At 40.6% G+C, this 14,781-nt stretch overlaps 1 protein-coding gene across 1 annotated transcript in view; it reads left to right on the top strand.

The window, feature by feature from the left end:
- Positions 1 to 14,781, top strand: part of FGFRL1 (fibroblast growth factor receptor like 1) — a gene marked incomplete at its 3' end in the record, with an annotated part of 160,927 nt that overhangs the window by 82,476 nt on the left and 63,670 nt on the right. Inside the window, exons 3-4 of the mRNA XM_073562062.1 lie at positions 12,237 to 12,342; positions 13,750 to 14,022. Coding sequence (XP_073418163.1) covers positions 12,255 to 12,342; positions 13,750 to 14,022 — 361 coding nt within the window. The remainder of the gene's footprint in view (positions 1 to 12,236; positions 12,343 to 13,749; positions 14,023 to 14,781) is intronic.

Below are 14,781 nucleotides of genomic sequence, written 5' to 3'. Positions count from 1 at the left end.
TACTCTTTTTTGAGTTCCACATGACCAAAAGCTATCAGTTAAGGGAACGTTTGTACATGGTGGAAACACTGGCAAAAAAACCTGATTTTACACTACGCCCTCTCTTATTCACGTGTCTGTCTTTCAGCCACATGGTCCATCCATGGTCTATCATGGATAGAACATTTATCTTTTATAGTCTTTGGGCATATTCACATCTTTTTATTTTGCTAATACATGGATATGAGAAGCTTAAATTTTTTTTGCATATAAGAAAAATTGTTACCAACTGAATGGACTGGATGGTAAAAACGGACAAACTGACTACGAATGGATGAAATTTTAATTTGTCACACCGATTTTAAATATATATATATATATATATATATATATATATATATATATATATATATATATATATATATATATATATATATATTATATTAGTGTGTGTGTGTATATATACCACATCCCAGATATGACTGAATAAAATATTCCAAATGCAGATCTTTATTCATTACATAATTACATAGTAGAATGCATTGAGAACAATAAAACATAAAAATAATCAATGTACGTCAAAATTAATATGGATTTAAAATGACACTGAAAACTAAAGTGAAAAATCAAATTACAGGCAGATCCAACTTCAGTGGAAATTCATCTCAGTAGTGTTTTGTGGCCTCCATGTGCCTGTATGACCTCCATATAACACCTTAGCATGCTCCTGATGAGGTGGCGGATGTTCCCCTGAGGGATCCTCCCTGATCTGGATTAAAGTGTCCGTCAACTCCTGCACAGTCTGTTGTGCAGCATGGCTTTGGTGGATGGAACAATGTGCTCGATTAGATTTAGGTCTGGGGGAACGGGCGGGCCAGTCCATCACATATATCCCTTCGTCATGCAGGAACTGCTGACACACTTCAGCCACATGAGGCCTAGCATTGTCACGCATCAGAAGGAACCCACGGCCCACTGCACCCTGCATATGGTTTCACAATGGGTCTGAGGAGCTCATCCCGCTACCTAATGGCAGTCAGGGTACCTCTGGCTAGCACATAAAGGACTGTGCGGCCCTCCAAAAAAATCCCTCCACACACCATTATTGACCCCCTGCCAGACTTGTCACGCTGGAGGATTTGCAGGCAGCAGAATAGTCTCCACAGCGTCTCAAAACTCTGTCACATCTGTCACATGTGCTCAGTGTGAACCTGCTCTCATCTGTGAAGAGCACAGGGTGGCAATGTTGAATCTGACAATGTTGGTGTTCTCTGTCAAATTCCAATCGCCCTGCACGGTGTTGGGTTATAAGCACAACACCCACTTGTGGATGTCTGGTCCTCATACTACCCTCATGGAGTCTGTTTCTGGCAGTTTGAGGAGACACATGGGTGTTACTGGCCTGCTGGAGGTCATTTTGGAGGGCTCTGGCACTGCTCTTCATGTTCCTTCTTAAACAAAGGAGGCGGTAGCAGTCCTGCTGCTGGGTTGTTTCCTTCCTACAGCCCCCTCCATGTCTCCTGGTATACTGGCCTGTCTCCTGGTATCTGCTCTATCTAACCTTATTGCCACATATTGCATTGATGTGCCATCCTGGATGAGCTGCACTTCCTGAGCAACTTCTGTGGGTTGTAGATACCGCCTCATGCTACTGTGCAGTACCTCTAGAAGTGAGATCAATGAAGTGACCAAAACAGCCAAAAAGGATGAGAACAGAGAAATTGGCCTGTGGTCACCCCCTGCAGAACCATTCCTTCATAGAGGTTGTCTTGCTAATTGCTGATCAATTCTACCTGTTTGTTCCATTTGCACAACAGCAGGAGAAATTGATTCACAATCGGTATTGCTTCATAACTGGTCAGGTTAAAGTCACAGAAGTGTGATTGACTTGGAGTTACATTGTACGTGTGTGTGTGAGATAGATATATATATATATATATATATATATATATATATATATATATATATATCTCTCTCAATGTATGTATTGTATTTTTCGGATTATAAGACACCCCTCAAATTTTGAAAAATAGGGAATTTTTTTTGTTTCTTTATAAAATTGTGGTGCTTCTTATAATCAATGCGTCTTATTGCTTACTGGGGGTGGTGGCTGCGGTTAAGCGGGGTTCCAGGGTCGCTGCTGGATGAGGCAGAAGTGGGGTAAAGCTGCAAGCCGCAGGCTGGGATGAGGGGGTGTTCTGATGTGCAGCACGCAGCTGTGGGTGTCTGATGCTTCTGCGGGTGTCTGCAGTGCTACGGGGGTGTCCTGCGGTGCTGCTGCGGGTGCCCGGCGGTGCTACAGGGTTGTCCGGTGCTGCTGCGGTGCTGCCGGGGCTCTGCCGACATCTTGGGGCTCTGGCCTTTCACAACAGTTCCATGGTTTATTGTGCGGAGGACTCTGGGAAAATGACCGCCATGGGCGGCGCATGCGCAGATGGGAGATCTTGGCACCAATATCTCAGGAGATGAGATTTCAGCGCTGACATCTCATCTCCCGAGATCTTGGTGCCGAGATCTCCATCTGCGCATGCGCCACCCCCGGCGGCCATTTTCCCGGAGTCCACCGCACATGAAATCATGGAACTGTCGGGGCTCTGGCCTTTCACAAAATGTTGGCGGAGCCCCGGCAGCACCGGAGACACCGCAGCAGCTTCAGGCAGCACCGCCGGGCACCTGCAGCACCGCTGAACACCCCCTCATCCCAGCCTGCGGCCTGCAGCAACGGTATCGGTAAGGTATATACGCATTGTAAGACTCGCCCCCATTTCCCCCCAAAATTTTGGGAAAAAATGTCTTATAATCCGTAAAATACTGTATATTTGTGTGTATATTATATATATTTTTTATAGTAGGAGATATCTTCTAAGTCCTCAAGATTGCACAAATAGGGTTATTACTTTAGTCCATTCATTTTTGTGTCACTTTATTAGGTTCTTAAGATTTTAATAACACTAAAAAAATGTATTAAACATTTAATATAAAGTAATATAAATTTACGTTGTTCTTATTTTTGTTACTATTATCAATCGTGCTTTTTATGACCTATTCAAAAATGGTGTTGAATTTTTTTTTTTTTTCATATCTTTGCCAGGGAATATGAAAAATATTAAATACCCCACGAAAATGCGCACGAAGTGCTGACAAGTGGGAACTTTTCACAGCTCAAGGATTTTGCTTAAGCAACCTCGTGCGCCATGTTCACATGTTAAATGAGACCTGCTGCTTTGATGTTGGATGTCTTTCGACTGTCGGAAAGCCATATTATCAAACTTACAATTTCGGTATTGTTCTACCCGGGGGTCTTTTTTGACCTTGCTAACAGGACCCCATAAATACAGTAGTTGCTCTAGATTCTGATTGGCTGCAGGGGGGGACTCCGTCCTCCTCTCTCAGCTGTTCTATAGCATTAGCCATGCAGACCGGTTTCATCATGGCAGACACCTGCCTAGCATGCGTAGACATCCAGTCTCTGGGCTTCTCTGGATGGCTTTCCACTTTGATGTACGGTGATGACATTGTTATGACCATTGTATATGTGCGCTGGCTCCCGCATACATCACAAATATAGAACAGGGAGGATCTGTAGACGTTCCCTGGAGGCGACGTGCATCACCCCCGCTGAGCTGGAATGGGACATGAGCCTACATTATCAAAACCTAACAACCACCATTACTGATTGCGAAAAGGAAAAATTAGTTTCCGTGCAGTTCCTAAATACGTTCTACTCTGAGATAAAGAATCTGGGGGCTCCACTACAACCATACTATGGTGTACTGTATTCTATGGGGCAGAGGGGTCAATTGCCCGCTCAGGCACCTTAGTCTTAAAACTTCTGCACCTTCTACATCTACACATCTTGTATCTAGCTCACATCTATCTATCTAGCTATCTTATATAGTGCCATTAATTTTCACATGTGGAGAGTGTTAAGCGGGCGTAAGGAGACTTAGAGGCCATACAATGCTTCTCTGGGGAATTAAATGTTCAAATAGCGTTTTCAGAGAGGAAGAGGACTTGAACTCTAATGCCACCTATTGGATTTAGCAATCCTAAAAGTCAGTATCTACTTTATACTCAGCTTTCCCACATGACTTAGGATAAGAAGGCAAACCAGACATTCCATTTGCAGATGCTGTGTTTCGGAGGGTTTGCCCCTCAGCAGTGCAGATTTGGCCGGGAGAGAGGCCACCTAGCTAACTCAGAAATTTGCACTGAGGATGGGCAAACACCCTGAAACATGTGTCTACAAATAAAGTGTCTGATTAGGCTTCTTATCCTGTCATGTGGCAACTCTTGTTAAAAGGGTTGATATTGACTTTTAGGAATGCTACGTCCATTAGACGGCGCTAGAGTTTAAGTCTTCTTCCTCTCTGAAGAAACTATTTGCATAATTAATTTCCAAAGTCCTTTAAAGACCATATCATAACTGTCCCCATTGGGGCTCACAATCTATATGTCTTTGGAGTGTTCGAAGAAACCGGAGGAAACCCACACAAACACGTGAAGAGCATACAAATTTCTTGCACATGTTGTCCTTGGTGAGATTTGAACCTGGAACCCAACTACAAAGAATATGAGATTGAAAGCTCGATCTAGCCATCTATTGATTGATCTGTTCATCTATTGATCAATCTGTCATCTGTCGATCGATCCAGGTCTCGATCGATCTATCCGTCCTTCGATTGAACTCATTATCACAGCCTGTCCACTCATTCTTGGAATTTCCTCTTTACAATTAGATAGTGTGTTAATTACTAGTCTTTGAACTGTATTACAGCAAATAGTCTCCTTGGAACCTTTTTGTGACAAGGATGGAGGCCATATGTGAATGTCTCTAGCTAAACGTTCCTTCAAGTGCAGGAATGATCTCGGGACACATACTCCCTCCCCAGGATACCATTAAAAGTGGTTCACAGAAAGTTAGGAATGCAGAGAGGGATTTTGTCAGTGCCTTGAGGTGCAAAACACTTCCCACATTACACATGATGCTGCTGTTTATATGCAGACAATACACAGAGCCATGCCGCTAGCATCTGGTAACTGAGGTACAGGCGGCTGTGTGGAGTAAACAATGTGTATACACGGTACTGTCACCCACGGCAACCAGTAGGATTCTAGAATAATAGATATGCAGCATCTGATTGGTTGCCACTTGCACCAACCATTTCTGTTCAGCAGAGCCAACTCTTAGTTTTGGAGTAAGAATATATTTTATTAGTATAAAATAATCCGTTTAGATCCATCAATAATTTTTTTTTTTTTTTGACAAAAATATATAATGAATGTAGAAGCCAGAAAAGCAATAATTTTGGTTTAGTTCACATCTGCATTGGAGGCTCCATCACATCTTATTTGGTGTGTGTGGGGGGGTAATGTTTGTGTTGAAAGCATGTATTATTTTGAAGCCTGTGAGGCCGTGATCATATACGAGGGTCGTTGCATGTCCCCCAGGATGTGCATAGAGGCATAGAAATCTCGCTGGAAAGCATTGTAATTACGGCTACAACTGTGGTTATAATGCAGAATAAGGGTGTGGATTTGGTCAAGCTATTTGACCAAATCAGTTTTAGGAAAACCTGACATGGGCTTTTATTTTTGGAGAGATTTGTAGGAAGGTAATTGGATGGATCTCTCCCTCTACTGTGGATCTTGGGAGTGGCCCATGTCCACGAATCCCATTTAAACCTTCAGTTAAGGTTTGGGTGTGTCAGTGTTTGGTTTCCAAGCTGCAGAGCAGGAGGCTCTGTGCAGGTCTGTGTGAGACTGAACACAGGTCAGAGCCACAGAAAGCAAAGCTATTGTTGCATACATGGTGGTGCAGTCACCCACTGTAACAGATTGACACGGACTGTTATGGACCATCCAGCTCTGAACCGGAGGATAATGTTTGAGTTTATTAAGTTGCCAAAATAAAGACGTTTGAGTTGAACTATCTTGGGTCAGTGCCTCATTACCGCACCGTCGTGAAAGCCGCTGCCTTACAGACCTTAGTCGTGCAATATTTATTTGTTTTCATTCATTGTTTTTTTTGGTTGCTGTTCAGATACGTATATTGGTCATTCTATACCTGTATCCTGCTTCCATATTAATTTTTGCTTTTATATTTGTGCTGGGATTATCTAGATCTATATCATGTCACTGTCTATTAAAGCCTTTTGTTCACTTGTATTGCTGCGTCCCCTTTAGGCATGATGCACCTTACATTTTTTTATGATTTTATTTTTCCCATTTATTAATGTTAATCAAAATTTTTTTCAGTATTTTATTATACACTTCTTGATCCCATGTTAGTTTCTGATGTCAGTATGTTTTTTTCTTGCGAGTGCACTGAGTTTTATGTACCCCATAGAATTAGCATTTGATGCGGAAAATCCGCATGTGCATTTCTGCTAAATACCAAAATGTAGCAAAAACTAAGCAGCTTAAATGGGGCATTCCTGTCTCCAAGATCCTATCCCAATATGTAGTAGGTGGAATAATAATAATAATAATAATAATAATAATAATAATAGTTTATATACCTCCAATTAGAAATGTATAGTTTTTCTGATTCACTGTCTCTTTCCTCATGCGCAGGCATTGCAGGACCTTAGGTGTCCATGGATGCGACCACTGGTAGTGGACGTAACCATGGATACCTAAGGTCCTGCATTACCTGCACATGAGCAAAAAGACCTAGGAAATCAGAAAAAGTATACTACATTTCTAATTGGAGGTACAGTATATGCTAATATTATTACTACACCTATTGCATATTGGGATAGGATCTTGAATATGGGAATACTCCTTTAAATTAAAACATACCAAAAAAAGAAGATAAAAATGCATGTGATAAGCACATGCTCAAAAATGCAAGTAACTTAATAGGTGAAGAAATAAAAAAAACTCACCAAATACCTATCATTGGAACGTATGCTGGCTGTGTAACATAGCTGGCATGTCCTGAGCCCACTCCATAGACCTGCATCCGACATAGGACGTAGGGGCTAAAATTGAAGCATAAGGTATTCTGTCTTTTCTAATAAACCTTGAATTCATCTAGTAGATATCGGCCTCCACCATTAATTAGGAGCTCATAATTTCCTTCCGCAAAGTAAAGCCAGCCAAAAAAAAAAAAGAAATAAAAATAGCAGCAGTTTCTTGGACTGTGTAAGAATGCCGCCGCACATGACCATAGCTATGCTTTGATAAATGGTTAGTCCTGCGTGTGCCAGTATGGCATCAGACGGCCTTTTCTATGTGCTCAGGGTTTGTTTGTATTGGCCGGGATTCCAATTCTGGATGGGGCCCATTCTAATCCTCCGCAGAATATACATTGAATGTTGCACAGTTGTTCACGGAACAGGTGCACAACTCATCTTTTTTTTCACACAATTGCCGCTGCAGTTGCTTATCCTTCACTGACACCAATACATTGACACTTTTGTCTCCGTCGGGGAAAAGAGAGACTTAAAAAAGGAAGAAAAAAAAAATAAAGTGCTCGCTATAGATTTTCTGAGCCTTCATATCACATTGCGAAAAATTGGGTACGGAAAACAAAAAATGAAAGAAAGGTGTATTAACAAGGCTGGTTATTGATTCGAGCCAAAAACATTTACATTTTTGATCTGAAGGGGTCAATAAAAAAAAATAAATAAAAATAGATGTAAAAAAAATCTTAATAGGTAAATAATAAATCATGATATACGAAATAAAACAAATAACCAGGGGCGCTAAGCGCTATTCAACCTGGATACTGAGCAGCAAATAATGGGACAAAACCACCTGATATGTCCAATAGATAAAACAATAAAATAGACTGGTTGTATTATTTGCGCTGAGATAATATCCGGATGAAAAAAATGAGAAACAAGAAATCTGTAATGGAGCGGGCACAGAAGTAAGGTTGGTCAAATAATGAAACGGCAATGCCTGGAGATGCTAATAAATACCAAGTGGCTGTTATAATAATAATCTTTAGTTTTATATAGCGCTAACATATTCCGCAGCGCTTTACAGTTTGCACACATTATCATCACTGTCCCTGATGGGGCTCACAATCTAAATTCCCTATCAGTAGGTCTTTGGAATGTGGGAGGAAACCCACGCAAACACGGGGAGAACATACAAACTCCTTGCAGATGTTGTCCTTGGTGGGATTCGAACCCAGGACTCCAGCGCTGCAAGGCTGCAGTGCTATCCGCTGAGCGATCGTGCCGCCTAAATTATATACCTTAATCACAGCGTGGCAGGTAGCAGTCGAGGAGTCTTTGCTGCAGAAGTCCAGTGAAGAGACGCTGATAGGTATCGCAACACAGATCAAGATGTGGATTTTCATTTGCTTCCAAAAAAGGAGTGATGCCTCGGGTATCAGACGCTGTCCCGGCCGGTGACAGACGTCCCGCTTACCGCGTGTCAGCCGCCACTGAAGCGGTGAAGGCACCGCGTGTAAGCTGTAGCCGGCAAGGTGCAGTAAAGGGCCTGCAGGACCTTGCGTGACGTCACGGTCACGTGAAGAGTCACGTGACTGGCTATGGAGCGCAGAAAGGACCACACTATTGTCCTACGCGTTTTGGAATGCGCGGATTCCTTCGTCAGGGATGGTCCATAGAAGGCGCTTATATACCCGGAATCACTTATTATCTAAATTCAGACATTAATTCCCAATGGCCTAAACAGCGAGATTGAACTCTTTGCTTTTAATGTATTCATTTCAAATATCCATCTACTTTCTTCTCTTGACATCTGATGAATAAAGTTTCCCTTTGCTGCACCTTGCCGGCTACAGCTTACACATTGGCATGTAGGTCATAGGAAGATGAATAGCATTATACATTGATATCTCATATCCGATGGCTTATACCAGAGAAATTCACTTTTTTTTCATATGTAAATGAGCTGTTAAGATCTATGGGAGGGACATCGATCTCCCTGAGAATCTGCCTCCAGAGATGATTATAAATGTAATAGTACATTAATAGTGTGAGACTTGTAATGACTGACATTCTGCTCTCCTGATCTACATGTCTCACTCTGGTACAGTGGGGAAAAAAAGTATTTAGTCAGTCAGCAATAGTGCAAGTTCCACCACTTAAAAAGATGAGAGGCGTCTGTAATTTACATCATAGGTAGACCTCAACTATGGGAGACAAACTGAGAAAAAAAAATCCAGAAAATCACATTGTCTGTTTTTTTTTCCATTTTATTTGCATATTATGGTGGAAAATAAGTATTTGGTCAGAAACAAGCAATCAAGATTTCTGGCTCTCACAGACCTGTAACTTCTTCTTTAAGAGTCTCCTCTTTCCTCCACTCATTACCTGTAGTAATGGCACCTGTTTAAACTTGTTATCAGTATAAAAAGACACCTGTGCACACCCTCAAACAGTCTGACTCCAAACTCCACTATGGTGAAGACCAAAGAGCTGTCAAAGGACACCAGAAACAAAATTGTAGCCCTGCACCAGGCTGGGAAGACTGAATCTGCAATAGCCAACCAGCTTGGAGTGAAGAAATCAACTGTGGGAGCAATAATTTAGAAAATGGAAGACATACAAGACCACTGATAATCTCCCTCGATCTGGAGCTCCACGCAAAATCCCACCCCGTGGGGTCAGAATGATCACAAGAACGGTGAGCAAAAATCCCAGAACCACGCGGGAGGACCTAGTGAATGAACTGCAGAGAGCTGGGACCAATGTAACAAGGCCTACCATAAGTAACACGCTACGCCACCATGGACTCAGATCCTGCAGTGCCAGACGTGTCCCACTGCTTAAGCCTGTACATGTCCGGGCCCATCTGAAGTTTGCTAGGGAGCATTTGGATGATCCAGAGGAGTTTTGGGAGAATGTCCTATGGTCTGATGAAACCAAACTGGAACTGTTTGGTAGAAACACAACTTGTCGTGTTTGGAGGAAAACGAATACTGAGTTGCATCCATCAAACACCATACCTACTGTAAAGCATGGTGGTGGAAACATCATGCTTTGGGGCTGTTTCTCTGCAAAGGGGCCAGGACGACTGATCCAGGTACATGAAAGAATGAATGGGGCCATGTATCGTGAGATTTTGAGTGCAAACCTCCTTCCATCAGCAAGGGCATTGCAGATGAAAAGTGGCTGGGTCTTTCAACATGACAATGATCCAAAGCACACCGCCAGGGCAATGAAGGAGTGGCTTCGTAAGAAGCATTTCAAGGTCCTGGAGTGGCCTAGCCAGTCTCCAGATCTCAACCCTATAGAAAACCTTTGGAGGGAGTTGAAAGTCCGTGTTGCCAAGCGAAAAGCCAAAAACATCACTGCTCTAGAGGAGATCTGCATGGAGGAATGGGCCAACATACCAACAACAGTGTGTGGCAACCTTGTGAAGACTTACAGAAAACGTTTGACCTCTTTCATTGCCAACAAAGGATATATCACAAAGTATTGAGATGAAATTTTGTTTCTGACCAAATACTTATTTTCCACCATAATATGCAAATATAATGAAAAAAAAACAGACAATGTGATTTTCTGGATTTTTTTTTCTCAGTTTGTCTCCCATAGTTGAGGTCTACCTATGATGTAAATTACAGACGCCTCTCATCTTTTTAAGTGGTGGAACTTGCACTATTGCTGACTGACTAAATACTTTTTTTTCCCCACTGTAGCTGTGGAGGTGGATTCTCAGGGAGATCTATGTCCGGCCCATAGCTCTTAACAGCTCATTTACATATTAAAAAAAACAAACTTGAATTTCTCTGGGATAAGACATCGGATCACAGATATCAAGGTATCATTTTTTTCAGCTTCCTATGACCTACATGGCTGTATAGACGGCTCAGGAGGGTTGATCCTACTGACAGATTCCCTTTAAGGCATTGAGATTTAGTTAGATATCGCGTCACACGGTGAGCCCACCTCTACATCATTACTGGAATGGAAAATTCTCTCTTTTTTGCAGGTGGTCCCATCACTTCCCATGTCAGTCAAATAATTTTTTTTCCTCTCCTGTCATCAGACGAGGGTGAAAAATCCAGTGTAGCTCTGTGTACATATGGGTATATCATTAAACATACCAGAGCTCGGAGGAGGATGCTTCACTCTGCGTATGTGGAGGAGCTAAGCAGCTGATGTATTAAATATATACTGTGATAAGCCGCTGCATTAAAAGTCAAATTTCAGAGGCTAATTATGTTGACTTAACAACGGCCCGAATTTCAGAATTACTAATCTGCTTATCTCTTTAACACCATTAGCGTAAAAAAAAAAAATTTGGAAATTTTAATATGCGTCTGTGCTTGTGTGTGAAATATTACCGCTTACTGTAGTATTTCTATCTATATCTAGTCTATTTATACTAATAGTTTTTGTAATAAAAAAATTCTGCTTCTATAAAAAAAGAACAAAAATTTATAAATAATCCACATCGATCAAGTCATCAAATTTTTTGTTAAAATGTTTTTTTTTTTTTTTTTTTTAAGCAGTATTTTGCTATAGAAGCCACATACGGTAAATCAATCACTGATACCGCCAATCTGAGCTTTATACATAATTCTAGTCTTAAGGTACAAATGCTTCACTTATGCCCTTTGGCCTCATTCAGATGTCACTGATTTTTTTTTTTTTTTTTTATACCATTGTTGTTTTATTCTTCATTTTCTCCATACAAGAAAATAAAAATAAAATTGCAAAGTTTCAAGTACCCATGACAAGGGTGAAAATGGACGGCATCTGTTCGCAAACCCATAGAATTGGATGGGTGATTTTGATCCATGATCAAATTTTGGACATTTCTGTTTTGTTTTTGGTGTGGACCATCAGAACCATATAGACTGGGTACATGTTCTATCCTTAAAAAAACATGGATAGGACTAGTATATGAAAAATGGACATTGAAAAATCGAGGCTTAAACAGAACCCATCGTATCTCCTGACATGTTTTATTTTAAAAAAAAATCATGAATCATCATAATTTACGGATTCCTGGGAATTATTCCTTTTTTTGCACTTTTCCTCTTTAATTCCTACTAGAAATTTCTAATAGGTGTTTCCTGTTGGGGGCGTGTCCGAATCTACTGTCCAATCAGTAGGGACGCGCCCATGTGACAAAAAGGGAATGCTAACACCCAGTTGTCAATTTAGTTATACAATTCCAAGAAGAATAGCACAATAGAAAAAAAAAGCTCCAGAATCCTTATTTCATAGCTATTACCAGTATTTACTAAATCTGCCATCCCAAAAGTGGTCCAAGTCTTTAGTGAGGCTCACACAATCCTTTTTTTTTTTTTTTTAAAGAAGGAGAAAAGTCCCAAGATGACCAGAAATTTTCTTCGACTGGGACCTATAATAGATGTTGAAACTAGAGATAAAGTGTTTGGCGTTCCTACAGCACTCCCGCAGGGTAAATGAAGCATTACACAATTCTTATTGAAATGGGTGTGCCAGGTCCTCCAGAGTGAGACACTGCAGTCAGGGCATAACTATGATGGGTGTAGGGGGTATTGGTAGCACCTTTTGGCCAGGAGGAGTCAAATTGAGCGGCTGATCCTGCATGCGCTCTGACATTCCATTCCAGCTGGTCATCTCTTAAAATTTAGTCAAAGCAGGTCCTTTGCATGACAAGGCCGGTTTCCAATCAATCATTGGGCTATTTTGGGTTTAATAATACATTTTAGTCTCGGGTTCATAGATTGAAGATCAAATATGGCTGGAGCTATGTCCTCGATTCAATGCCAGCATAAAGCTAATGTTGGCTGGACCTCTGCGGATTGTAGGCTGCTGTCCAGTTTTTCCAGTTGCAAAGCACTAAATCTAATTTTTTTTTTTTTTTTTTTTCAGAACATAAAATGGACATAAGAATTCTAACAAAAGGGTAACCAGCACCTCACCTCATAACGTCGAGAATATTTTTTTTAGATTACCGTAACCCTATTTTTCTGTTAAAATATATACCGGTATATATATTTTTGCTTTTTCATATGTGTGCAGCTTTGGTTGGAGGATTTGTGCCAATGGGCATCTAAATGTGAAAAATAGTTAGCAGTCGGAGGGCAACAATTTAGCAAGCACACGCGGAATTGAAACGTATCACGTTGCTATAAAGTGCAGCGTAAGCACATCGTAGTATAAAACCACATGAAGATTCCATAATCGCCTTTATACACTGTGCTGGCTCAGTGCTGACAGATGTAGTAATTTTTTTTTAAGGATGAAAACTCAACACAAAAATTAAAATTAAACTTGCTGGATAATTTTTGGACCATTTTTTAATAAAAAATTTTAACATCCAAAATAATGCATTTTTATTTTTTTTCAAGTTAATTGGAATAAAAGCCAAAATAAAAAAAGGCACTGGAAAGATTGAATGTGTGCGTGCGTGTGTGTATAGATGTTAATTTTATTGGATAGATATCTAGATATCTAGAAGGGCAAAAATTAAAGGTCAGTGAACATGGAAGTGGTGATGGGGCTCCGGTACTGAGAATCAATACTTGACTTATTGCGTTTTCAACTATTCCATGTAACGAAATGAAGACCAATTAACTCTTTGCCTCCAGTACTATTTTTTTTTTAAAAACACATTTTGTAATTTTTTTTTTTTTTTATCAATTCAGATTTTCTATATATATTTCATTTAATATTTTTTTTTTCTTTTTATGTAATAAAACAGTATTACGGGTAAAGTGGATCTCCAAGAATCCCATTTTTTTTAGGCTCTATTTTGAAATTTAAAAAAATGCTATACTTTTTGTAAAAAATTTTGGAAAATTAGATAACATTTTAAACGTTTTTTTTTTTCCTTTTGCAGGTCCCCCACGCATTTCGGACAAAGTGATCCACCGGCAAACCGTAAGATTAGGAAGAACCATCAGATTGTTATGTCCAGTTGAAGGAGATCCCCCACCGCTTACAATGTGGATGAAAGATGGACGCTCAATCCATAGTGGTTTTACCAGGTTTAGGGCATATGGTCAAGGGCTCAAAATTAAAGACGTGGAAAGCGAGGACGCGGGAAGCTACATTTGCAAAGCCACCAATGGATTTGGAAGCATCAATGTGAATTATACGCTCATTGTAATTGGTATGTATATCCTCTTGTTCATAAAAATATTCATCGTGTAAATTCTGTTTTGTTTTTTTTTTGTTTTTTTTTTAACTCCTTTTAGGGTTCACATATACAGTGCCTACAAGTAGTATTCAACCCCCTGCAGATTTAGCAGGTTTGATAAGATGCAAATAAGTTAGAGCCTTCAAACTTCACACAAGAGCAGGATTTATTAACAGATGCATAAATCTTACAAACCAAAAAGTTATGTTGCTCAGTTAAATTTTAATAAATTTTAAACATACAAGTGTGGGTCAATTATTATTCAACCCCTAGGTTTAATATTTTGTGGAATAACCCTTGTTTGCAATTACAGCTAATAATCGTCTTTTATAAGACCTGATCAGGCCGGCACAGGTCTCTGGAGTTATCTTGGCCCACTCCTCCATGCAGATCTTCTCCAAGTTATCTAGGTTCTTTGGGTGTCTCATGTGGACTTTAATCTTGAGCTCCTTCCACAAGTTTTCAATTGGGTTAAGGTCAGGAGACTGACTAGGCCACTCCAACACCTTGATTTTTTGCCTCTTGAACCAGGCCTTGGTTTTCTTGGCTGTGTGCTTTGGGTCGTTGTCTTGTTGAAAGATGAAATGACGACCCATCTTAAGATCCTTGATGGAGGAGCGGAGGTTCTTGGCCAAAATCTCCAGGTAGGCCGTGCTATCCATCTTCCCATGGATGCGGACCAGATGGCCAGGCCCCTTGGCTGAGAAACAGCCCCACAGCATGATGCTGCCA

Source organism: Dendrobates tinctorius, unplaced genomic scaffold (genome assembly GCF_039654945.1).
Source record: "Dendrobates tinctorius isolate UK_male_01 unplaced genomic scaffold, ASM3965494v1 ptg000334l, whole genome shotgun sequence".
Lineage (NCBI taxonomy): Eukaryota > Metazoa > Chordata > Amphibia > Anura > Dendrobatidae > Dendrobates > Dendrobates tinctorius.
The sequence above is the reverse complement of the archived record's forward strand: the minus strand, read 5'-3'. Positions and strand labels throughout refer to the sequence as shown.